This window comes from Antechinus flavipes, chromosome 6, assembly GCF_016432865.1.
Source record: "Antechinus flavipes isolate AdamAnt ecotype Samford, QLD, Australia chromosome 6, AdamAnt_v2, whole genome shotgun sequence".
Taxonomy (NCBI): domain Eukaryota; kingdom Metazoa; phylum Chordata; class Mammalia; order Dasyuromorphia; family Dasyuridae; genus Antechinus; species Antechinus flavipes.
In genome coordinates this window covers 150,435,008-150,459,333 of record NC_067403.1, presented here as the reverse complement: position 1 = coordinate 150,459,333, position 24,326 = coordinate 150,435,008, and the positions used below count along the sequence as shown (strand labels likewise).

The 24,326-nt window shown below is 33.7% G+C and overlaps 1 protein-coding gene across 2 annotated transcripts in view; it reads left to right on the top strand.

Moving 5' to 3' along the window:
- The window catches only part of EIF4E (eukaryotic translation initiation factor 4E), a 45,539-nt gene extending 37,392 nt beyond the window's left edge, over positions 1-8,147 (top strand). For both annotated transcript variants that reach the window (XM_051966489.1, XM_051966488.1), the window contains exons 4-7: positions 3,593-3,656; positions 4,056-4,169; positions 4,639-4,778; positions 6,925-8,147. In XM_051966489.1, coding sequence (XP_051822449.1) covers positions 3,593-3,656; positions 4,056-4,169; positions 4,639-4,778; positions 6,925-7,039 — 433 coding nt within the window. In that variant the 3' untranslated portion in view covers positions 7,040-8,147. The remainder of the gene's footprint in view (positions 1-3,592; positions 3,657-4,055; positions 4,170-4,638; positions 4,779-6,924) is intronic.
- The last annotated feature ends 16,179 nt before the right edge of the window (positions 8,148-24,326 follow it).

The following is a 24,326-nucleotide window of genomic DNA, read 5'->3' as shown; positions in this document are numbered from 1 at the left end:
AGCATGAAAGTTTTATTACTGTTTATGTAGTGGAAACAAGTGTTTTAAAAAAGTGTTTGAATAGTTCCCTGCTATTTTCTCCATTGCTTGTTAGCATTATACCATTTGTTCCAAATAAACTTCAGTTTTTTTGTTTTTTTTTTTTAAATCTTACTATTCCTCCTTCCTCATTGTGGCATAATGGAAAAAGTACAGAAGTCAGAAGACCTGGTGCCAAGCCCTGCTCTGCTACGTATTTGACTAGGCAAAATGTCCTTTTTGAGTTTTGAATACTTTTCACCTAAATATTTCACTGAATTGTTGTGAAGAAAATCTTTGTAAACTATAAAGCACTATAAATAGGCTCCCTTAATGCTATTTTCATGTATTAACCTGTTTAGTGCAAGTATAAAATTTTCCTAAATTTATAAACCAAAGCTTCACCCAGATTCCTATCTACTTAGAAAGCAGCATTCCATTTTCAAAGAACTTTAAAAATGAACTATTTATCATTTTTTCTTTAAAATGTAAAGTTAATTTTATTATATTTTTTTATTTCTCAAATCCATTCCATTAACTCTCCCTTGTACCACGAGCATTTATTAAATGCCTAATATATGTCAGATACTGCCCTAAAGTACTAAAAAGACAAAAGACAATTCCTGCTCTCAAGAAGCTCACAGTCTAATGGACAAAATATGGAAACAACTATATATGAACAAGATGAATAAGATAAATTCAACAACAGAAGGAAGGCATTACAATTAAGGGGGGGATTAGGGAGGCTTCCTATACTGTGTGTTTTGTTCTTTTTTTCTTTTCTTCTCGCTTCTTTTTTCTATCAGTGTCACAAAAGTGCTGCTACAAATATAATTTTTGGTTTGTATGGGAATCTTTCTTTTTTTGTGACCTCTTTTAGGGTATGCACCTAGGAAGGAGAGCTATGGGACCAAATCACAGTTCCACTAACATTGTATTTATTAAATATGCATGTCTTCCCTTAGCCCTTACACATTGACTATTTCTGTACTTTATCATTTTTACCATTTGAAAGATATGAGGTGAAACCAAAGAGTGGTTTTAATTTGTAGTAGACTTGAAGCATTTTTAAATAATATGGCTGTTAATCATTTGTATTGTCATTTTTGGAAAGTTTTATACCTTTTGATCACTTCTCTGTTAATCACATAGTTTACTTCCAGCTGCTTTCTGGAAAGGCCAGCAACAAGTATGCTCATAGGGCCTTACATTGTTGGGACCATGCGGTTGGCTTAATAAGGGTGTGGTGGGTTTTCCAGGTTTCTTAAATACAGTTCATGCTGACAAAACTACAGGGCAAATAGAAGAAAGGATAATGTATTTTGTCCCCTTGAGATATTTGAGGAGAAACCACTTGAAGATTTCCCTCAAATTAGAAAGGTTTAACATTAATTCTGATACAATATCTCTTAATATTTTAATTTTTATTCAGTTCATGTGGCAGGGGAAAGGGAATATAGATTGTTTAGGAAGTGTAGCAGTATTTATAACTATCATAGTTACAAGGGTCCCCTTTACTTCCAGAACAATGTCTCATCCAAAAGTGAGTATCATATGAACCAAAAATTGACATATGATCCATAAATAGCCACACTCTTATCTTAGATTTATCTAAATTGTCTGGAGAAATAGAGCAGGGTTTGTATTCTTTCATTCCTTGAAGCATTTTCTTCTTAAGTTAAATTTTTGAAGGAAGACCACCTGAGATTTATTCTTTAGTGCTGGCTCATCTTCACATAGAAGTAACTTTGATTTATCTCAAGCAATGGGAAAGCTTCAACAGATTCCATGAAGGTGGAAAATATAGGCCTGGTGACAGACCTATGGACCAGCCTATCTGGGGTAGGAAGATGCATTGCCAGTTTTACCAAAGAATGATTTAAAGCTATAACAGCCATCAGTTTAGTTTGTGTTGGTGGAAGAGGGAGTGCAACTAATAAGATATTAGGTAATTTAAGTATTTGAAAACTTTATGTAGAACTTCCACATTAGGCTCACATTATGAACCTACTATTATATTCATCATTTCTGCATAGTTTGTATTTTTAATCTGTATGAAATATGTCCTCCCCAAAACTGTCATATAGGGAGTCCATAATTCATTGACAGGATCATATAGCTGAAAGGGGGACATCAAGAGGTCAACTAGTCCAGCCCCCTTTTTCCAGTGAAGTGAGTACCTACATCATCCCAGATGGCTACTCTCTATTCTGGTCTTCAATATCTTTGGGAATTGAGTATTGTTTCAGTGTTCTTACTGCCCTGTGTTCAAGATAATTTTCCTTGTGTTCATGAAAATATCTCATTTCATGTTTTATTTCTTGTTCTTTCTCCCAGCATAGATTATTAGTAAGCATCCTCTTGTAAAGCTAACTTTAATTGTCTATCCCAGCAGTATTACATGGTAACCAAAAAAGAATTGCAGACTTAAGCTACATAGTGAGGAGCATGGTGTCCAGAATACCACTGATTACAGTTCCATTTTGTCCCTTACGTAGCAATGGTCATTTTTACTATTTTTGTGATGTATCTTGGGATATACATTGACAGAGCCTAGAGAGCATTGAGAATAGATTGAGAATAATGATTCGGGGACAGAGGGAGACTTAGAGATTATACTATATAAAGGATCAGTTAAAGAATCTGAAGATATTTAGCCTGAAGTAGAAAAGGTTTGGTCAGGAAATAATAGATTGCCATATGAACAGAGATTGTGGACAGATTTATTTAGGCATCTGAGAATAAGAACAATTTGTGAGTGCTACAGAAACACAACCCCTTAATTTAAAGGGAAAACTTGACTCTTGGTCAGATGAGATGTTTCGGCAATGTGGGAGGGGGTTGGTAATCAAAGGGGGGTGATTTTCCTTTTTCTTTTTTTCTTTTCTTTTTTTTGCTGAGGCAATTGGGGTTAACTGACTTGCCCAGGGTCACATAGCTAGGATGTGTTAAGTGTCTGAGGCCAGATTTGAACTCGGGTCCTCTTGACTTCAGAGCTAGTGCACAACCTAGCTGCCCCAAAGGAGTGATTTTCAAACTAAAGTCTGGGTGACTGCTTGTTAGGGTTGTTGTAGAGGGAATTTCTAGCCCAGCCGTCTGTGAAGTAGCTTAGCTGGACTTTGAGATCCCTTTCAATTGTTGAGTTTGTGATTCTCCAGCATACAGTTAAAAACAGTTTAAAAAAAAAAAAAAACTCTCTTCTGCTCTAGGCTAAATAATTCATTTTACTTAAATCTTTTAAACCTTTGTGGTCATATAAGTTTATACATATACCCTTATTGTTCCTACTATATTAAATAAGTCAAGTTGGATCAGATGTGACAACCTGATGTTTGACATTACAGAAACATTAGGCATTTTACATCAAAAACTGTTCACGATATCAGAAGAAAATTCTTGAACTTCATTCATGAATGAAAATCTGATTAATAAATCATTTTAATTGATAAGTATGAATTTTAAATATCTTAATTTTGTCATCTGTGTTTTCATCATAGTCTTTAAAAGTGGTACTAAAAGATCTTAATTCTGCCCCATTTTCTCTTGTTCATAACTGTCATTTTCTTTTACATAGTTTATACAACCATATCCAGCTGTCTAGTAATTTAATGCCTGGCTGTGACTACTCACTTTTTAAGGTATGACTTAACAATTGCTGATTTTAAAACAAAGTGGACATGAATTATTTAAGCTAAGAAATCTTGTCTTATTATTACTTGAAACATGGCATAACAGTATACAAATATTGTGCGTATATATGCATATATGCATTGTCAAGTGGTTTTTATAAGTATATTTTGAATTAAGGAACTAGTATCTTTATCTTAAATGTAGTATGTAATGATGCTATAGTTTCAAGGACTGCATTAATGGGTTAATTTAAATTCATATTCAGTAGGATTATTTGTGGACATTATTGAGGCAAAGAGAATTTTTGTTTGCAAAGTTGCATGACGGGGAATTGATATTTTGATTTGAACTTCAGTAATCAGTTTTTGAAACAGTTTTCCCTGATAATTTGCCCTTTTATTGTATAGGATGGGATCGAGCCTATGTGGGAAGATGAAAAAAACAAACGAGGAGGACGATGGCTAATTACATTAAACAAACAGCAGAGACGAAGTGACCTTGATCGCTTTTGGCTAGAGACAGTAAGATTTTTAAATTGCAAATAATTTTTCCAACAGGCAGTTTAAGAGTATTGTCTCTTAATGATAATTCCAATCCTTTGGAAACAATGTTTCATTAAATAATGTCTTTCCCTTGTTTGAAAAGATTATAAGAAACATCTATTTGGGAAAATGTGAGTAATTGCTTATATACCAATATATTGTTTAATACAAAGGATGTTTAATTAATGAATCACCTTAATTAATAATTTTTTATTAAATATATGTTATTGAATTTTTTCCTTAAAGAATCAGAGAAACTAGCAGTTTTATCTATAGCTGGTTTTTATGTAAGTTGAATTTCATCTGTTCCTCAGCTATCTGAAGAATTGTACTAAGTGACTTAATGTAAAGTGTTAATTTAAAAGCAGAAGACTATCAATGAAGAACTGTTGTCTATATATAAATACATAAATATATTGTAATCTAATGAAAGTTTTTTCTTTGTTAGCTGCTGTGCCTTATTGGGGAGTCATTTGATGACTACAGTGATGATGTGTGTGGAGCTGTTGTTAATGTTAGAGCTAAAGGCGATAAGATAGCAATATGGACTACTGAGTGTGAAAACAGAGATGCTGTTACACATATAGGGTAAGCTGCATTTTAAAGTATTTATCAATATTAGAGTATTAAAAGATGAGGAAGCATATTTTTATTTATAGCTTGAGGGTGCTTTCCATGAACACTTCATTTTCATTCTTACAAAATCTCAAGAATTTACATTTATGTTTTATTAGTTACATGATCCCTCTTCTCTTACACTTGATTTATTCTTTCTCTCACAGTGTTTTTGAGGCTAGTAATAAAATGAAATAGTTAATGAAAATACTTAAATATTCTGCCATTGTGTAGAAAACTATTAACAAAATTTTGTTCACTAGCACTTTTCCCCTTATTTTAGTATCAGTTATACTTGTCATTGACTCTTGATACTCTGAAAAAAGTCATGCCATACATTCATACATACCCAAAACATGAATCTTAATTCTGGGATATTTAAAATGGGGTGAATGAGACGGAAAAGTAAAGGATGGGCCAGTATAAGAGGCCAAAATGTGTACAGGTTTCATGCTAGATTTTCTTTCAAAATGTTTATTACATTAAGTTTTGATTTTTTTGCTCAGATTGATGAAAATTATGTGAGCATTCTGTGTTAAAGATACATTTAAATTAATAATTAGTATCTAAAAATTCCAATAGGAATATTTATTTGGGATATACATTTGCAGCAAGTATTAAGTAAATGAGAAGCTGTATTGCATGGTGCATAGAAGCCTTAAAGTAAATGGATTTGGGTTCAAATTTTGCTTTTGAACTCATACTAGCTGTGAACCATGTTCATTTCAAATTGTTCAGTATTTAGTATTGGGGAAGATACTTCCTATACATTGAAAGAATTTGATTCATATTCTCCTCTAATAAATGTGTTTGTGGTGTGTCTTTTGAATACCTTACTTTTTATCTGAAATATATGTCTCTCTCTTTTTTTTTTTAATGGATGAGAAGTTTGTTTTTAAATTCCAGTGCCATTACAACAAAAAGCAAATGAATTACACAAAAACTTTACAACAGAACAAAAATGCTTTAAGTAACTATAAAAGAAAAAAACTGAATTGATCCGAGTGATAGTTCACATAATGGTATTCTGTATGTCTCTCTTAAATATTTTCTATTTGTACATATTTTTATGCTTTTAGTGTGTGAATTTTTTCACTCACTTTAAATTGATTTCATAGGTTCCAGAAATTTTCAGATTTTACAAGCAAAATTTTTTCTATCAGCCTATAAAAGTAGCGCTTAAAGGTAGTGTAGGTAGTGTAACAGTCTCATCCCAGTCAGCCATGCCTCATAAATGTCTCCCACAGTTAATAAAGTCCCATTACAATTGAATGAATGACCATAATTGTGGTGGTGATGGTTGGATTTTTGTTGATTTTAAAGCCTTCTGATATTTCCTTTTTTTTTTAAACTAAATAATTGTGGGCTTTTCCCTTCGATTTTTGATCAATACTCCAAACCAGTCACATTTTAGATTACCTTCTGTTAAGGGGAAATAGTTGTCATACCATATAGCAGTGAAAAAAGACATTTTGTTTCAACAAAGTCTTTTGTTTTACACATTTTTTTTTTTTTTATCTAGTTCTTCAGCAGGTACTTTGTCAGAGAACAACATTTTAAGGATTTTTATTTTGAACCATATATAAAGCACTTACTGTGTGTGTGTGTGTGTGTGTGTGTGTGTGTGTGTGTGTGTGTGTGTGTATACTGTTTTGTCCATTTTCCACTGTAGATCACTTTCATAGAATATTATTATTCTTGTCTTGAATTTTGCTTATCCTGCTGATGTGTTTGTTATAGCTTTAGTTTTGGAAACAGAAGAGACTGGGTTCAAATTGTGTTACTAGCTGCCTTGTTTTCCCCTTCTGTGAAATAGGGGCAATCAAAATTTTGCCTGCTTTATAAGATTAGTGAGGAAAGCACTATCTAAATCTTTAGGTACATTGTTATTTTATTAGTTATCTATTCCTAAAATTGAGCAGATGTGAAACTGATTAGAAATAATCAGCATGAGAAACTAAAGTGTGTGTAAACATCAATAAATGGAAAAAGAAAATGCATGTATTTTGTCTGTTTTATTCTCTGTAATATATTTTCTTACCTAGAAGAATAGATAATAAAATATTTTTCTGTGAGTACAAAAGTAATGGCATTCTTTTCTTTTTTTCCCCCTTTTCAGGAAGGTATACAAGGAAAGGTTAGGACTTCCTCCAAAGATAGTGATTGGTTATCAGTCCCATGCAGACACAGCTACTAAGAGCGGCTCCACCACTAAAAATAGGTTTGTTGTTTAAGAAGACACCTTCTGAGTATTCTTTCATAGGAGACTGCGTCAAGCAATCGAGATTTGGGAGCTGAACCAAAGCCTCTTCAAAAGCAGAGTGGACTGCATTTAAATTTGATTTCCATCTAAATGTTGCTAAGATATATGAGAAGTCTCATTCGCCTTTGTCTTGTACTTCTGTGTTCAAATTTTTTTCTATTTTGACTAGAGTAACTATTATCCCAATCAAAGAATTACAGTACACATCATCCCCAGAATCCATAAATGTGTTCCTGGCCCACTCTGTAATAGCTTAGTAGAAGCATTACTATTACAAAAACATTTTATCTATCCACAATATTCAGAAAAGAACTTGCATTTCTTTACCTTACAGAGAATTACTTCTGTTGTACATTGCATTGTATGCAGTAACATATTTTACTGGTTTGGAAGAGTATGATGCATACCATTTTCTAGCAATTTTCTTTGTTTCTTTTTTTTACAGCATTATTTTTTGCTGTAATCTATGCTGATGGCTGCTAGATTTAATTTATTTGTTTCCCTACTTGATAACATTAGTGATTCTGATTTCATTTGGTTTTTTGGTTTTTGTTTTGTTTTGTTTTGTTTTTGTTTTGTTTTCTGGTTTTTGGTTTTTGGTTTTGGTTTTTTCTTTTTGGTTGGTTTTTTTTTTTGTTTGTTTATTTTATTTTATTTTATTTTTTTGTTGTAGTTTTTTTTTTTGCTCATGTAACATTGGTGAAGGATCTGGGAATATGACATAAAGGTGGAATAAACATTAATTTTGTGCATTCTTTGGTAATTTTTTTGTTTTTTTGTAACATTAGAGCTTTGCTACAAATTTATGCATTTCAGTCAAATCAGTGATCTATGTTTGTGTGATTTCCTAAACATAATTGTGGATTTTTAAAAAAATGTAACATCATAATTACATTCCTAACTAGATATAATAGTATGTCTGTTTTTGTATCTTATGCTGTATTTTAACACTTTGTATTACTTAGGTTATATTTTGCTTTGGTTAAAAAATGGCTCAAATAGAAAAGCGGTCCCATTCATATTAAGACAGTGTACAAAACTGTAAATAAAATGTGTACAGTGAATTGTCTTTTAGACAACTAGATTTGTCCTCTTATTTCTCCATCTTTTACAGCCAGTATTTGTATTTTTTGTTATAAGGCAGTGTTTACTGTGTCTTCTGTTGTAGTGTCTTTAAAAAAAAAAAACAGCATAAGTTTGGAGCTCTAGTTTGATTATTATGTTTATTAAAATTTTTAATAAATTGAATAGGTAGTACCATATATATGGAATTAAGTTGATGTGGCTTTTTTTTAAAAAAAAAAAAAACTAAGGTAATTTTCATATTAACTCGGTATATTTTTGATGCTACTTGTTTACCACTTAATTTGTATGACTATTTTGACTCTTAAGTGCATCATTGTTAGATTTAAGGCGCAATAGCTATTATAAAATGGCTTAATTGCTGAACGGTGATAACAGGAGTTTAGTGAAAAGGGAGACATACCCTAAGAATATATTTTGTTTATTTTTCACTCCAAGTTTGGTATAAATAGGTATAAGTATTTTGGGTTTTTTTTTTTTTTAAGATGATATTCATATACTTCAGTATCTTAAAATTCTTATATACTTAGAAAACTTTTAAAATATCTGTAAAAATAAATATTAAGCTTAGAAAAATTGCATGACACTGTTTAAGACAGTTATAATGCAATTATTTTGGAGCCTGTGAAATTGAATATGATTGCCAGAAATGGAAGTATAAACTTTATAGAATTAAAATGAGAAAAAAATTATTTTCCTTTAAATATAATTTATAACCTAAATTGTTGAAAATCATATAATTAATTATAGACTTTATAATGCTCCTTCTTATATACTCTTGAAACTAATACAAAATTATTGGAATGGTAACATTTAAAAATTTTAAAAAATATTTCACGATTTTAAAGAATACTTTGAATTAGGATCTCAAATCCAGGGTGATGGCATAAATGCATGAGTATTCCATAATTAAGTCAGATAAACAACTTGAGGCTATGGGTCTGAAGTCTCCTAGAAGAATTATGCCAGTGCCTCAAATTTACTTTGTGTTTTGGACTTGCATAGTTCAATAGGAAGGGCATTGCATCTCAAGACAGAAGGCATAAAGGAATTGGACTTGATGACCTCTGAGGTTCCTTCCAGTTCTACTTCCCTATATTCTTTTATATGTATAATTTAAATATCTGCTACCATTGAAGCTTATTATGGACTTTTACTTAAAAGCAAAAGTCCAGCTTATTATGGACCATGTCTCTCATAGGGTCAGGTGATCCTCTTAGCTTATTCATCCATGCTTTAAATATGATATATTGGAAATTCTGAATAAGTTGTTTAAAAGGTTAGGTTGAATGTATCTATATCCATATTGTTAGAATAATTGAAATTTCAATGTCACAAAATACTTATGCTCAGTTATTACTTGAAGTAATTTTTTTTTTTTTTTAGGGAAAGTGAGAAGCAACATTTGTAGTAGCAGCTATTGACACAGTATTGCAAACGGGGGTAAGGGGGAGAGGGAGGAGAGGGAGAATTGTTAAATAACCGTACCTGCTGCTGCTGGGACCTCATCTAGGTTCCAGCCCACTTAAGTGGATAGAAATGTATTTGTCTACTAGCAATTGATTAAATAGTTTAATAGCTGGTGGTTAGATATGCACTTTGACAAGAAGTATAAGTTAAGTTTTTTTGTATACAGTTTCAGATGTATTTAGCCATGTGTCGAATTATCTTATGTCCCAAGATATAAAGTAGAGATAGACTTTTAAGTTGATACAGTTTAAGAATAGTTATAATGTTAAAAGAACAGTTGAATTTAAATTTAATTTACCTCATTGAGAGGTAATTAATATATGGAGTGAATAGAGGGCAGTAATTACTGTGTTGATACCTAAAAGGATGAGTGAGAAGTTGATCAGGAGAATGAGGTTATAATAACTATTAGCTCTCCTAAAGGTTACAAAGAAGCATTTGATTTGAGTTAATAAATAAGGGGAATTTGTAAGGATTGCACATTTTACTTTTTGAAAATGAGAGATGAGAAATAATAAGCCTGCCAGAAGTAGCTGTAAAATTAAAACTTACTGGAATTGTTGCTTGAGTTTAATTACTTTTTATGCCTCTTATCTCCATCAAGTCCAACAGTATTTCAAACAGATAACTTAGGACAATACTTTTTAATGTAAAGATAGTATTTCTTTCTGCTATGGAGTTGGGAGTAAGGGAGTGGATAACTAAATTCCATTTCTTTAAATCCTCTGAAACTAAAGTCATTTTTACGTTCCAGCCATGTTGGATTGAATCTACCATGTTGACACATTTTTTTTTAAAAAATGTTTAAAAAAAAAACAAAATGTATACCAGTGAACTTAATTAAGAGGTGCTTTCATCCACAAATACCAGTAAGAATGAAGACTTCTACAAGACTAAGATGAAATTAAGTTTCTTGGTTTGCACTTAGGTTGCAGAAAAATTATTGTTGGTTCTTCATTATTTTGATGAATCTCAGATCTTGTAGATCAAACAATGTAGCTTATAGCTCATCAAAAAAAAAGCTCATCCTACCCATGATGGCATGGGTCACTAACTCACACTCCATTGTGAATTTACTACAGGGTTCTACTTTGTGTTCTATGGGCCTTACTCTTATGGACCTGATATTTTCATGGATAATGTGTGCAAGTTGTGCAGTGATGGTCCCTCTTGACAACTGGCTGCCTGTACTTTTGGTTATGTCTTTGTTTCTCTTAGTTTTTAATTGATAATGATAAAAGGCCCACATGAACTTCTTTTGTCTTTTGCTTAAGCTTCAATTTTAATTCACAACACAGTGATAATATATTAGCATTGGGAAAGTAATGGTGATAAGCTTTTATTTTGGGGAGAAGGTGGGAATCGTTAAAGGAATTGTACATTTTTTTCAAAGATGCCTAATCTTCAATTTAGGACCTAGTTCATTTGTCCAGTTGTTAAACTTTAAAACATCTTTGTTCCCTTGGTTTTTCCTATATGAAGTTAGGTGCTCCGCCCCATTCCCCTCCAATCCCCCAAATTTTGAATTACTATGGGTCTTATTTAGGAGGTTCATTTGTGTTTCCAGTCTTGCAATTAATACAAAATCATCTACAGACAAGATAGTCTAGAGACTATTTGTACTCTGCCCTAGACCCACTCCTTTGGCTTATACACACCTATTTTATGGCTAAGCTATTATTTACCATTGTTCCATCTTTCTAGGAATCTGTGATTTTTGACTTAGTCATGAGAGATAACTTTATTGAAAAGGCTTTAGAGGTATCATTTGCTCTACCATATCTTTTAGTTCAAATAATGAGCAATTTCTTTCACTTTTGTGAAAAGGTCTACCAGAGAATAATGGTTATAAAAACCTACCTTTGGGGCAGCTATGTGGCACAGTGGATAGAACACCAGGTCTTAAGTCAGAAGGACCTTCAAATCTGGCCTCAGACACTTAACACTTCCTAGTTATGTGACACTGGGCAAGTCACTTAATCCCCAATTGCCTTAGCCAAAAAATAGCAACCAAAAAAACCCCTACCTTTGACTTATTCTTGCCTTCATGATACTGATACCCTCCATACATGCACATGTAGGGTATTTTCCCTTAGAAAATAAATATGTGGGCTGTTTATATTAGTATTATGTTGTTAGTTTTTTTCTTATGTCTTTTATAATTACAGACTTGAATCACAAATTTTCAACTTGAAAAAAGAGATATCTTGGTCATCTAGTCCAATACTTTTATTTTGAAAATGAGGATATAGGCTTAAAGATGTTGAGTGGTATGGGTTGAAAGGATAGAATTTATACTGGTATCCTCTACCTCCAAATACAACTCCTCTTGAAACTATGTCACTCATCACTAAGCCTTTCTCTACATACACTTTAGAAGTTAAGGTGCTCTCCTAATTTTTTTTCTTCCTTTAATGTTTTAATACATGTAGTACATTAGAAATTGATTTTAAACCCTAACTGTAATTCTGTTTTCATTAAGAGGTAAAAGTTAAATTTTTATAGATCTTTTCTGTTTTTCATGTTCTTCCAGTTAAATGCCCATTTAAATCATCAGTGTCCAGTTAAATCATCTCAAGATGAATTTTTGACATCTTTCAGCCTACTGAAAACTTGATTTTCCCTCCATTACCCTATTACCTTTGGTTTTTTAAATTTATGAAATACTACTATTTATTGGCAGTTTGATATGGCACTGAATAAGTAGATTAACTTAGGTTGAATTGTTATTTTTATTGTATTTAGTTCTGCCTATTCATGAGCACTTGATATTCTTCCAGTTGTTTAGCTCTAAATTTATTTGACTACTACTCTTTTAAAACAGAACTGATGTTGGCCTAGTCTGCCATATTTCACCATTTGGCAAAGAGATTGTATTTGCTGCCTCATCTGGTTTCTAGAATTTTACATTTCCTCAGAAGATATCTCTCAATAAGTACTCTCATGCATTTTTCTCCCTTCAATTGTTTACTTAAATCAGTTAGGTTGGAGTTTCTTTAATTCATTATCTTCTCATCTTTTCTTTCTAGTGTGAAACTTTGATTCTTATTTTAAGTATTTTGTACATAGCTGGTTTGAAAATGAATCTCACTTTCATTAGCCACAAATCATACTCTGTGTGTAAAAAGGTTTGGGTTGGAGAAAAGAGGCTAATGGTTCATTTTTGTTTTTAGTATAATTAACAAGAATTCATTTTTTTTCCTTATCTCCCTCCACTGGGGAAAATGTGTATTTATAGTTGAGCAAAACAGACTGTTGCATTCATCTTGTCCAAAAATAATGATTCAGACTGAATCCTGAGTATATCATCTCTGTCAAATGAGTAGCATGTTTTATTGAACCTCTGGAATTGTGATTAGTTGTTGCATTGCTCACTTTTCTTGAAGAAAATGTTTGTGACTTGGACATGAAGCTTTCTATAGATAGTCTATAGATCTTTGAATTCTCACATTTCTTAGTCTTGATCCATTTTCCCCCAACATTTTTCGATATTCTTTTTGCTTAACCCATCATTGTGTTGAAGTTACATTAGTATGTCTTACAATGTTATTTTTAAAATTTTTAAGTGTGTTTTTCTTTTTAAAATATGTATCACTTGGTCTTTTTTTTATGAAAAGTGTTGAAAGATGGAACCTCAAAATTTGGTATGTGAGACTTACCTTTAATGAAATAATTGTTGCTGTGATTTGTGCTTTGATTCATTCTTTTAGAATTAAGTTTAAAATATAACCTTTGTCTCATGATCTGTTAAAGAAGCATTAATTCTGTTTTTCTGCATTCGTTATATGTTTTTTGTTCTGATAAACAATTTGTGTGAAAATGCTAATGATAGCTAAGAAATAGTTATTATTTTTATTCCCATTCAGCATTCTCTAGGAATCTATCATAACTAACTTTATAATTTTTGGAGGTGCTTATTTTTTGAGTTTGATTGTCTTAAAGGAGTGAATCGAGATCCTAGTATTATTATCTCTAACGCATTCTTTGGAGAATTTAATATTATGCCATTTGTAACTTATGTGTTTAGTATTTAATATGTATATTGCTGTTGTCTAAGATACTTTTTAGCAGAAGTTATCATTCCTGTTTCTCTTATTTTAATTAAGTTTATTTTTGCTGTTGCTTTGTTTGATGATTCCAACCTGTGCCTTTTTTACTTCAGCCTAAGCATAATAGATTTGATTTAAGTTCTTTTAAAAAAAAAACTTGTATTTATTTATTTTGCTGGGGGCAATGAGGGGTGGGTAAGTAATTTGGCCAAGATCACACAACTAGGAAGTGCTATGATAAGGGTCTGAGACCAGATTTGAACTCAGATCCTCTTGACTTTAAAAAAGAAACCCATATCTTTTTATTTCAAGTGTATCTTGTAAATAACATTGTTGGAGCAATCAGAAGATTGTTCTGCCACCCTCTTCTTTTTTAGAGGTGAGTTCATCCCATTCACATAGTTCTGACTTTATTATATCTTTTCCTTTATCCTATTCTCTTAAATTTTTCTTTATTTCCTGGTCCCTCTATGAGTTTGTTTTCCATTCTCACTAATCCGTGCCTTAATAACTACACTATCTCTTTTTATCACTTTTTCTTTGCTGTTTGCCTATATTCTATTTCTGCATTCAACTACATATATATAGGGAAATCTGCATGCATCTGTCTATGCATGTGTTTTTTTTTCCTACTTTTTATTACTTTATGTGAAAGTAAGGTTTGGTCATTTGTACTCTACTACTCCTTTTTATATGGATATCTACTTGGAAACCTCCATTTTATAAGATAATTCCCTCCCATTTCTTCCTTCCTTCCCTCACTACTACTACTGTATTTCTTTTTTCTTTTCATTCTTTTTAAGATTATCAGAATAGACGAGATCTCTAGCACTCAGTCCCTCTATCTTATTAAGACTCTATCCATGACTCATAATGTCTTGTGGGACATCTCATAGAATAGGGTAAGCAGTTTATTCTTAAGCTAGCTTCTTTACCTTCTTTGCTTTTTTTTGACCTCTTATATTTATGTTTGAAAATTTTTTGTGCTATTTTGGCCTTTTTGAGGAATCCTTGTTGTAGTCCTCTATTTCATTAAGATTAATTTTTCCCCCATTGGATTTTCATTTTTTCTGGTAAGTTATTCTTGGCTGTAAGCCTAGATTTTTTTTTTTTTTTTTTTTGCCATCTTCTAGAATATTGTGTTCCAAGCTCCTTGCTCCTTTATTTTGGCAGTTGCTAAATCTTGGATGATCCTGGCTCAGTTTTTTCTTTCAAGTTGTTTCCTTTATATTTTCTTTGAGCAGAAAGTTCTGTATTTAGGATATCAACTTCCTGAGAATTTTCGTTTTGAGTTTTTTTTTTAAAGGAGGTGATTGGTAGATTCCTTCATTTTCTTTTTGGCCTTTGGTCTTATTATTTCTTGAAATGTGATGTCTATAGTCTTTTGGTCATTGTTTCAAAAAGGTAGTCTGATTCTTGTTATCTGTTTTCAAGTTTTTAGCTGTTTTTTCTGAGATGCACCTTACATTTTGTTCTGTTTTCACTTTTTTGACTTTATCTTGAAATTTCTTGATGTATTCTGGAGTTACTGTCTTCTATTTGGTTAATTTTCAGATTTCAAGGACTTATTGCTTAAGATGTTGACACAAGTTTTTGTAGTTTTTTTAAAGTCTTACATATAATCTCTTGCAGGTTTTTGATTGAGTCTATACCCAAGCTATTCTTTCTTTGAGACTTTCTTGTAGATGTGGTCATCTGGATTTATATTGTGTGCCCCTTTCACCAGAATAGCTCTTTATAATGAGATTCTTGCCCATTATTCCAACCTAGTTTCTGATTTCAGAATTTTTGATAGGGATACACTTTCTGAACTTGGGGGGGGGAAATAGCTGACCTGAAATTTTGTCCTCCTGCTGCTTTCTTTGGATGTTACTCCTGTATTTTACGGACAATTTGGGCTGGGGGTCTGCAAGCTTTTAGTGCTCTCAGAGGCTTGTGATTTACCTCTCTATACTGAACCACATTTGGATTTGAGCTGTATTCCTTTGTGCTTGTCGTTGTAAAGGAGTTCCAGTAGACTTCTGCTAGACTGAGTTCATATTAGCCAGCTGGGGAATTCTGCAGTTTCAGAGTGGCTGAACTTGAGGTTTCCTTTGGGTTGGCATCCCCAATCTTTATTTTTCCGAGTCCTATAGCCTATCCTGGAGACTGGAACTGAGTCCCTACTCTGACCTTGGGATCAGAACCACACAGCTATGGCTTGTCTTTGAACTTGTTCCTTGTTCAGTACACTTTAAGCCCTATCACGGATCACATACAGGCTTCCTCTGAAGTCTGCTCTAGATCTGTGACCTAGAAGAAAAGTCATTTGGTACCCATTTCTATACTTTGCATTAACCTCTAGGGCCTCTTATGGCCCTAGTGTATAGTCTTGCCATAATCATTCCCTTGGTGCTAGAATTCTCTGGAGGTGCTTCTGTCCAGACCCCTTCCCCCATATCCATCGATCTCTGCTGCTCTCTTTATGCTGACCTGGGCTTGACTGAATCAGTACAATCTCGCCGCCCCCCCTCCCTAGATTACCTAATCACGACTCAAGTCTAATACATTTTTAGATCTTTGTGGAGGGAATTGTATTAGGGAAACTGGAATGTATTATTACGCCATCATTTTGATTTTACCTTCTTCAAAAGATTCTGGCTTATTAGTTTCATGGTTGTTTTGGTTTTGCATGTTTGATTCAGTCCCTTCAGTAATTTTCTTGGGTGAGGATTGCATATTTAGAATACTGATGACAAAATTAAAATTTATATTTAGAGACTGATTTTTGCCTCCTTTCTCCCTCCTTCTACCTCTGTCACTGCAGACAGCTGACTTTAAATATGGGCTACCATAGCAAAGAATTCATTAAATGGTCTATTTAATGAGAAACTTAATAAGCTTCTTTGTGCCCGTTTAGGCTAGTCCCTGGAAAGCACACACAGACCTTTTCTAGAACCATACTTGAATCCATCATTTAACTGGCAGTCCACTTGCTGAATTAAGTATCTCCATTCCATGATGAAACACTGGAATAAGATTTTCTATGTACTTACATAAATCTTCAAAGAAGAAAAATACTGGAGACCATTATCTGAGTTTTCTAACATTTTGTAGTTATCAACAAAACCCTTGGACTGTGTTAATCATATTTCATTTCCCACTTTTGATACAACCGACTCTAGTTAGTTGTCCATGCTCTTGCTTTTTCTATGCTACTTGCAAATAAATCATTGGTCTGCTATAAACTCTTGATACCGCTCATATCTTTCCAGTGCATTTTTAAACTACATTTTGATTTTTCTGAAGTCATGGTGTGTCAAGGAAGGGAACTAGCTGGGTATTATTGGCATTTCTATACAGTTTCTAAAATGCAGTGTTGTCCACATTTCTATTCAGTTTGGACCCAAGATAGTTTTCCTTTTGTATTCTATAGTGATACAAACTTCATATCACACTCTGAACAGTATTCATTCCTCATTCACTTTCTTTTTGTCTGCTTGTTTGTTTTTTGGTGTAATTTTTCAGCCAGTTTTATTTATGACTTTCATTGAGGAGTCCTTGTGGTGTTTTTTGTGTTCACTGTTCCCCACAAACAGCAACATACTTAGCCTCATCTTTAGGAGGGAATTCCTATTCCATTTGGACTGTGCAGGACCATGACACTGCTGAAAGACCTTTAGTGGCTCCTACACTTTACATCTGATAGTAATACTGTATATATTGAGAAGAAATCTTGTATGCCTTTAACATGGGGAGACACCATGTTTTTAAAAAGGGCCTTATTGTTTTCTTCTACTGAATCAATTTTTTTTAATTTAAATATCAAAAAGTTAAGAGGTGTATCTTTTTATGAGTCAGTTGTGTGACTGCAGATATAGTCTGCTAAAGGGAACTAACTGTCTGTCCAAAACCGCCTGTATCCTGGTCAATGTTTTTCAAGAATATCCCCATTATGTTCATGGATTTTTATATAGATAAGAAAGGATTGCTAAACAAATGTGTTACATGAATGTAATAGAATACTATTGCACTGTAAAAAACAACATGAAACATTCAGAAAAGCATGGGAAGACAATGAACTGATGGATAATAAAGTCAGCAGAACCCAGGGGAGCTATTGCCCAATGACTTTAACAATTGTAAATGGAAAGAACAATTTTTAAAAATAAATATTAATTATGATGACTAAGCTTGGATCCAGAGAAAAGATGAAAAAAAAATGCCCCTTTTGGCTGAAGAGCTGATCAACTATGGCTGTGGAATGTTGCATGTTTTTGCTAAACTGTGGTTTTTCTCAAATCTTGTTAAGTCGGGAAGGCTCACTGGTTAGGGAAGAGGGAAGGTATGATTTGGGAATCAATGTGATGTAAAGTAAAAAAAAAAATAAAATTTGTTAAACGAATAAAATGAGTTCTATCCCCTCCCCCTCATAAGTAGGCACATGGCTTGATTGATAGTTATTATTTTTTTCAGTTCATTCATTGTTCTAACAGACTTCTGTACCAGACTCTTTGCTAGCTGTACCAGACTCTTTGCCAGCTGGGCAGTAGGGTACAAAAAGGTCAGGGAAGGACAAGCATCAAGTGCCTGCTATGTGTCAGGCACTATACTAAGCAGTTTACAAATCTCATTTAACCAAAGAAGAAAAGTCCTATCTATTCCAATCTTCTAATGGAGGAGGGGAGAAAACTACATGTACATGGGAAACTATAATATGCAGAGTAATTTCTGGAAGGGAGCCCACTTGTTAACTAAGGGGGCAGTCCACCCCACTTAACATTTCTTGTTCTTTAAAGTAAATTGTCAGTCATGAATGCTTTGCAGTTATTTTTGTTGTTCACTTTTTGTTGTGTCTGATTCTTCATGACTCCATTTGAGGTTTTCTTGGCAAACTATATCAGAGTGATTTGCCCAGCTCCTACAGTAAGTGTCTGGGGCTGGATTTGACCTCAGGAAAGTAATCTTCCTAACTTCGGATCAGGCACCCTTATTCACTGAGCTCTATGAAGTAAAAAGAATCCTTGATGTGAAGTCAAAGTACTTGAATTTTAACTCCTTGGTATGTGTTCTTTAGCAAGTTTGTGCCTGAATTTATTTATTTTTTCTTAGTTATTTAAAGAAGACTTGGTAGATTAGATGACCTCAGAAGTCATCTATCTCTGGCTCTCAATCTTTGTTAACCTCAGATCAAATTTTCTCAATACCAAATGTCTTTTCATCTTTCAAAACAAACCAGCAAGCATTAATTGCTTATGCAATTAGTTAATTTCTATATGCAGGACACTTAAGATATTGAGGATAGAGACTACCCCCCAACCCCATCACCAAAATCCCCAAAATTGTCATATCTTTAAGAACCTTGCATGCTATGGGGGTAGGGGAAATTAGGAAAGACTGGCATGGGTATTTATGGTGGTTAAAGAGGGATTCTTTTTACCAATGATGTGAAGAGATTGCTATAGCAACACTGACAAATGAGTTTCGTTTTGCTTGCCCTAATTTCATTTTAAAAAGTAAATTTGGGTTAATCTGTCCTGGTTGGATCTTTAACAAAGCTTTCTTCAGGTTTATTTTCCCCTTTGCTGTTTTTGCTGCCAAATGAAGGCAATCTCAGCTTCTGTAATGTCTTACTATCTAACTACCTCCACTCCAACCTCTCCTCCCCCTTTTTTTTGCATCATGTTAATATTGGCAAATATATTTTCAGATTAAAAATGACTGCTATGTTTGGGTTGAATTTAATCTAAATGAAGTTTAAACAACCATGAACTAATTTTTAGATGGAAATACAAACTACATTTTCAGATGAGTCTGAACACTGTAGTTCAGTGATTTCACAGTTGCTGACAGTTGCTCAAAAGCAAATTGCTTGAAATATCACCTGTTCCATTTCTTCCCTCACTTTTTTTCTCTTTTGCCTAAAGTGTATTGCTAGCAACCAGTCATAGAAATAATTGACTAGTTTCTGTATTTAAAAGAAGGAAAAAACTTAAAAGTTTTAGGTTGTCACCATTAAGTAGTTTGTAGAAGATCTTGGGCCACTTTCTATGCTCTCCTCCTTCCCCCTTTTTACTCCTAAGCCTATTATGGTCATCTTTTTTTTCTTTTAAAGAAACTAGGAATTTCTTTTATGTAGTGTTCCATGAAGGTTATTGAGACTATCATTTGATCTTTGTTTCTCCATCTCTCAGCACAATGTTTTTCATACACACACACACACACTCTCTCTCACACACACACACCCCTATTATAGGCTTTAATAAAATTATTTATTGGACTGAATGATTTTTCTTATTGAATTCAAAAGAATCACCTACCAAATTGAGAATCAATTGGCAAAAGAGGTATTAGTAACCCAATGTGAATATTTAGAAATAGGCAATGTTGGATTTATTATTGAAAATTGTTGCTGAATATCTGTTTGGTTGAATATAAAGGGTTTGGTGCTTTCAGAGAATGTTGGACTGGGTATCAGGAGCTAGGAGCTACTGTATAAGTAGATCCTAGGTGTGGAAATTTGGACAAGTCTCAATTTCCCTATACTTCTGTAAAAGAAGGACGATGTAAGAGTAAACAGGATAAAGCTCTACCTTAATTACAAATTACTTATCTTTTTATGCCCTTTAGGTGGCCAGAAATGTTTATAAGGCTGCATCAACAATGTGGCTTTAGTCTGACCCCAGGCCAAAGAAGCCTTTTAGGGGAAAAACATGCAATACAATGAGAAGTGAAGTTGGGAGGGAAGAGTGGGTAAATATTTGTCTAATCACACTCTTGGACAAAGTCTCAAGGATAATTTTATTGCTTTTTAAGGGGAGAAATCAAAGCCTTACCTATGGCAAGAGATCTTATGTTCTTTCACACCTTGGTGACAAGGACCATGGGCAATAATGTGAATGAGTCTATTTTACATTAAGAAATGGGCTGCAATGGATCTGCCCTCTCTGCTTCCTTTGCTGGTACTGAATATTGCCATTTCTACCCCTTGCCTGGGACCTCAGTACTACTGTTGTTATTTTTCCCAAGGCTAAATCTTATTCTCAATATTTCCTACTCTGCTGATGTTAACCACAGTATTGGTTTAGGCATTTTTAAAGGGGTCTGGTAACTAGGATTGAGTTTGGACTATTAGTGATCGTAAGTCTTTTATTATTATATTATTAAAACTTTTTATTTACAAAACATACACGGGTAATTTTTCAATATTGACCCTTACAAAACTTTCTGTTCCGAATTTTTCCCTCCTTCCCCACACCTCCTACCTTAGATGGCAGGTAGTACATTACATGTTGAATATGTTAAAATATACATCATAAGTCTTTAATAAAGAGGTTCCTCTGGACAATCAACTCTGAGGGACCTAGGAGCTAAAAATTTCTGAAACTCAACCAGGCTGCTGTCTAGGATGGATACATTTATCTCAATATTATGATTCACTCAACTGAGATCAAAGAGGCACAGAGGCACAAAGTAGCAGCCTGTCCTTTAGCTTCAATGTGGTTACCTAGGGAAGGGAAGGGCTTATGCATGTCATATGACAATATCAATAAGATACTATTATATCCAGAAAGACGAAGTCCTTCATCCCTGAGGTCCCCTGGATGGTAGGGAGGAGTTTCACCTTTTACATTAAATAACCAATTACTATTGGTTATATGTGTTTTCCCATTCTGTTTCTATATTCTCTATTAAGTTGAATCAGCATCTGAATAATAGGGCTGATAACATATTTAATATTCTCTTCAATCTTATTCAGACCCTACTCAACTGGGAAAACTAAGATCTTATCAAAAGGGACATATAATGGCATCAAAGTCAGCTATGCTGTAATGGTTAATTCAACTCCAAAAAGTTAACAGAGGAAAACTAAAGTAGAAAGAATGATTTTTTCTTTTGTTTACAGATCATTGTGTGCTCAGTGCAGCCCCTAAAGCTGAGATGCAACAAAGTATGGATTAATTCTCTATTGCCTGTGCTAATTTTGGCCTAATAACACAGGTACTCCATCAGCTTGCACCATCTCGTCTATATGTGGAACTATCAATTTCAGCAAATAGAGAAGTTTTGAATGTCCTGAATAAGTTCACTTTACTTACCAGTTGACTCACACATTGCCAGAACTAGTTCAGTGTTTGAGAGGCTCCAAAGGGAAGTGCAGAAGAGTGGTATTAGACTGGTATCAAAGTGAAGGTCTACAGAGTTGTGCTGATTTCATTGTTATATACCTGTGAAACCTGGACAGTATAGCATTGCCATACCAGGAAACTGAATCCCTTCCTTTTGAATTGCCTTGGGGAAGATTCTGAAGATCTGACAGGATAAGATACAAACACTGTATCTTGTACCTTGAACTAAACTGCTAAGCATTCCAACTCCACTGCAGAGAGCATAGCTCCACTGGGCTGGACACATTTGTTCGAATGCTAAATTTACCCTTGCCAAAAAGACTTTTTTTTTTTTAAGCACTTGCACAGAGCAAGCACTCACAAGGTGGTCAGAAAAAATGATACAAAAACACACTCAAAGTGTCTCAAGAGTTTTAGAATTGATTGCATGACATGGAGACATCAGCACAGGACTGCCTAGCATGATGTGCCCTCATCAGAGAAGGTGCTGTACTCTGAGTCAAACAGAATTGAATCTGCTCAGAAGAAATGAGATGTGTAGAGTTAATGATTCACCCCAAATGTTCATAGGGATTATTTGCATCTGAACTCTGGCAGTTTGTAGTGATCTGAACAGCCAGTTAGATACTAATTTGTGATGTCATTTTGGTCCTCTAAGAATGAAGGACAACTCCCACCATTAAAGTCACATCTCTCCCACTCCCAACTCCTCATTAGAATAGATCCTCATGATATTTATTTTCATTTGTTAATCAGATAGAATTGCTTCCTGTCTCGAACACCTCTTCCAAGGGTATATAAGCAGCAATGAACCATCATGATCCATCTTTGGTATATGAGGGTTGGCCAGATGATTATCCTTTTATTATTTCCTAGTGATAATTAATAAAATGACAGATTATCCAGAAATTATGTTAAGCATTCATTTGTCACAACCATGTGCTCTTAAACTCATTCACCTTTAAAATTTACATTGACCTGAATTAACCTTAACCTTTCTTCTTCCTGGGGAGCATCTGGCACATTTTCCCCTATTATTCCCAATCCTAAAAAAATTTCTGTGATCCTAGACAGGCTCAAGGTTTATTCTTTTAAGTTTCCAATGCCTTGCACAAAAACAAGTCACAGTTCTTAATGGCCTCCTAAATATACAAAAAGTTCTCTTCAGCATTTAGCATTGTTTTTTTTAGGCAATTTCCAAATTAATTACCACTGTTGGTGGGCTGGTACACTACAGTTATTCCCTGAAGTGTAGTTATATCATCGTCAAATAACATTTTTTTATGACACAGTTCTTGAAGCCCCAACATACTTTGACATCTGTCCAGTTACTGAATGCTAGCAGATAAATTCTTCATCCTTCTGGTTCCATGGAGGCCTCCCCACTCTGTCCTATTGGGAAGACCAATATTAATAGAAACATGGTGGCTACAATGTGCATAAGTTCTTATATCAAGACCTTTTATCACACAGGGCTCCCTTTCCTCCGACCTGTCCTGTTTTAAGCACAGGGTAAACCACAAGGACATTCTGATACAATTAAGCCAAGTTTGCCCCAAATTCCTCACTAGGCCTGGTGCAAACCAATTCAGTGATTCACCCAGGAATTGAACTAAATGAGACATCTGTAGGACATCTAACTTTAAGGGAGAAAAAATATTTACTTAACAATAGCAAGACAAAGAATATTCAGCAAGTATACATCAATATATCTGGGTACAGATCAATAACTTCCCTATCTACATTCATATGCCACAATTTGTTCAGTTATTGCCCCAATATATGTGCATTAATTTTATTCCTAGTTTTTTTGTTTATCATGGAGAGTGCTGCTTTGAGTATTCTGCTATATGGAGCTTTCCTATCATTAACTCATTTGGGTATATATGTCCTGTGGTAGAATTCAATGGATAAAAATAATTTAGGAACTTTTCTAATTATAATTTCATTTTTCTCCACTCTCAGAATACTCGGACTAGTTTGCAGCTCCAGTAGGAATGTATCGATATTTCCATAGTCTCATATTGATTGATTCTGTTTTTTCATTTGTCTATTTGCCATATATAAGATGAAACCTCAGAGTTGTTTTCATTTGAATTTTTCTTGGTAATTTGGAGCTTTTATTTCCCTCATGTAGTTGTTAAACATTTTAATTTGTTCTTCTAAGAACTAGAACTATTCATGTCCAGAAAGTTGACAAAAACGTTGTAGCCTCAGACACTTACTATCCATGTCTCTGGGCAAATGATCATGGCCAAGTCATTTAACCTCTGTCTTTTCTCAATTGTAAAATGAGGATCATAATAGCATCTACTTCATAGAGTTATAGAGAACAAAGGTAATATCTGTATAGCGACACAAAGTAGCTTGATAAATATCTCTTCCCTTCCCTATTCTCTACCTTTGATGAAGCTAGACCTATAGACCTATCTACCCCAAAGAAATGAAAATGGAAAAGTATTGTAAATATGCAAAAATCTTTATAAACTATATTTTCATGGTAGTCAAAAGTTGGAAACTAAGAATGTCCTATTGGTGAATGACTAAA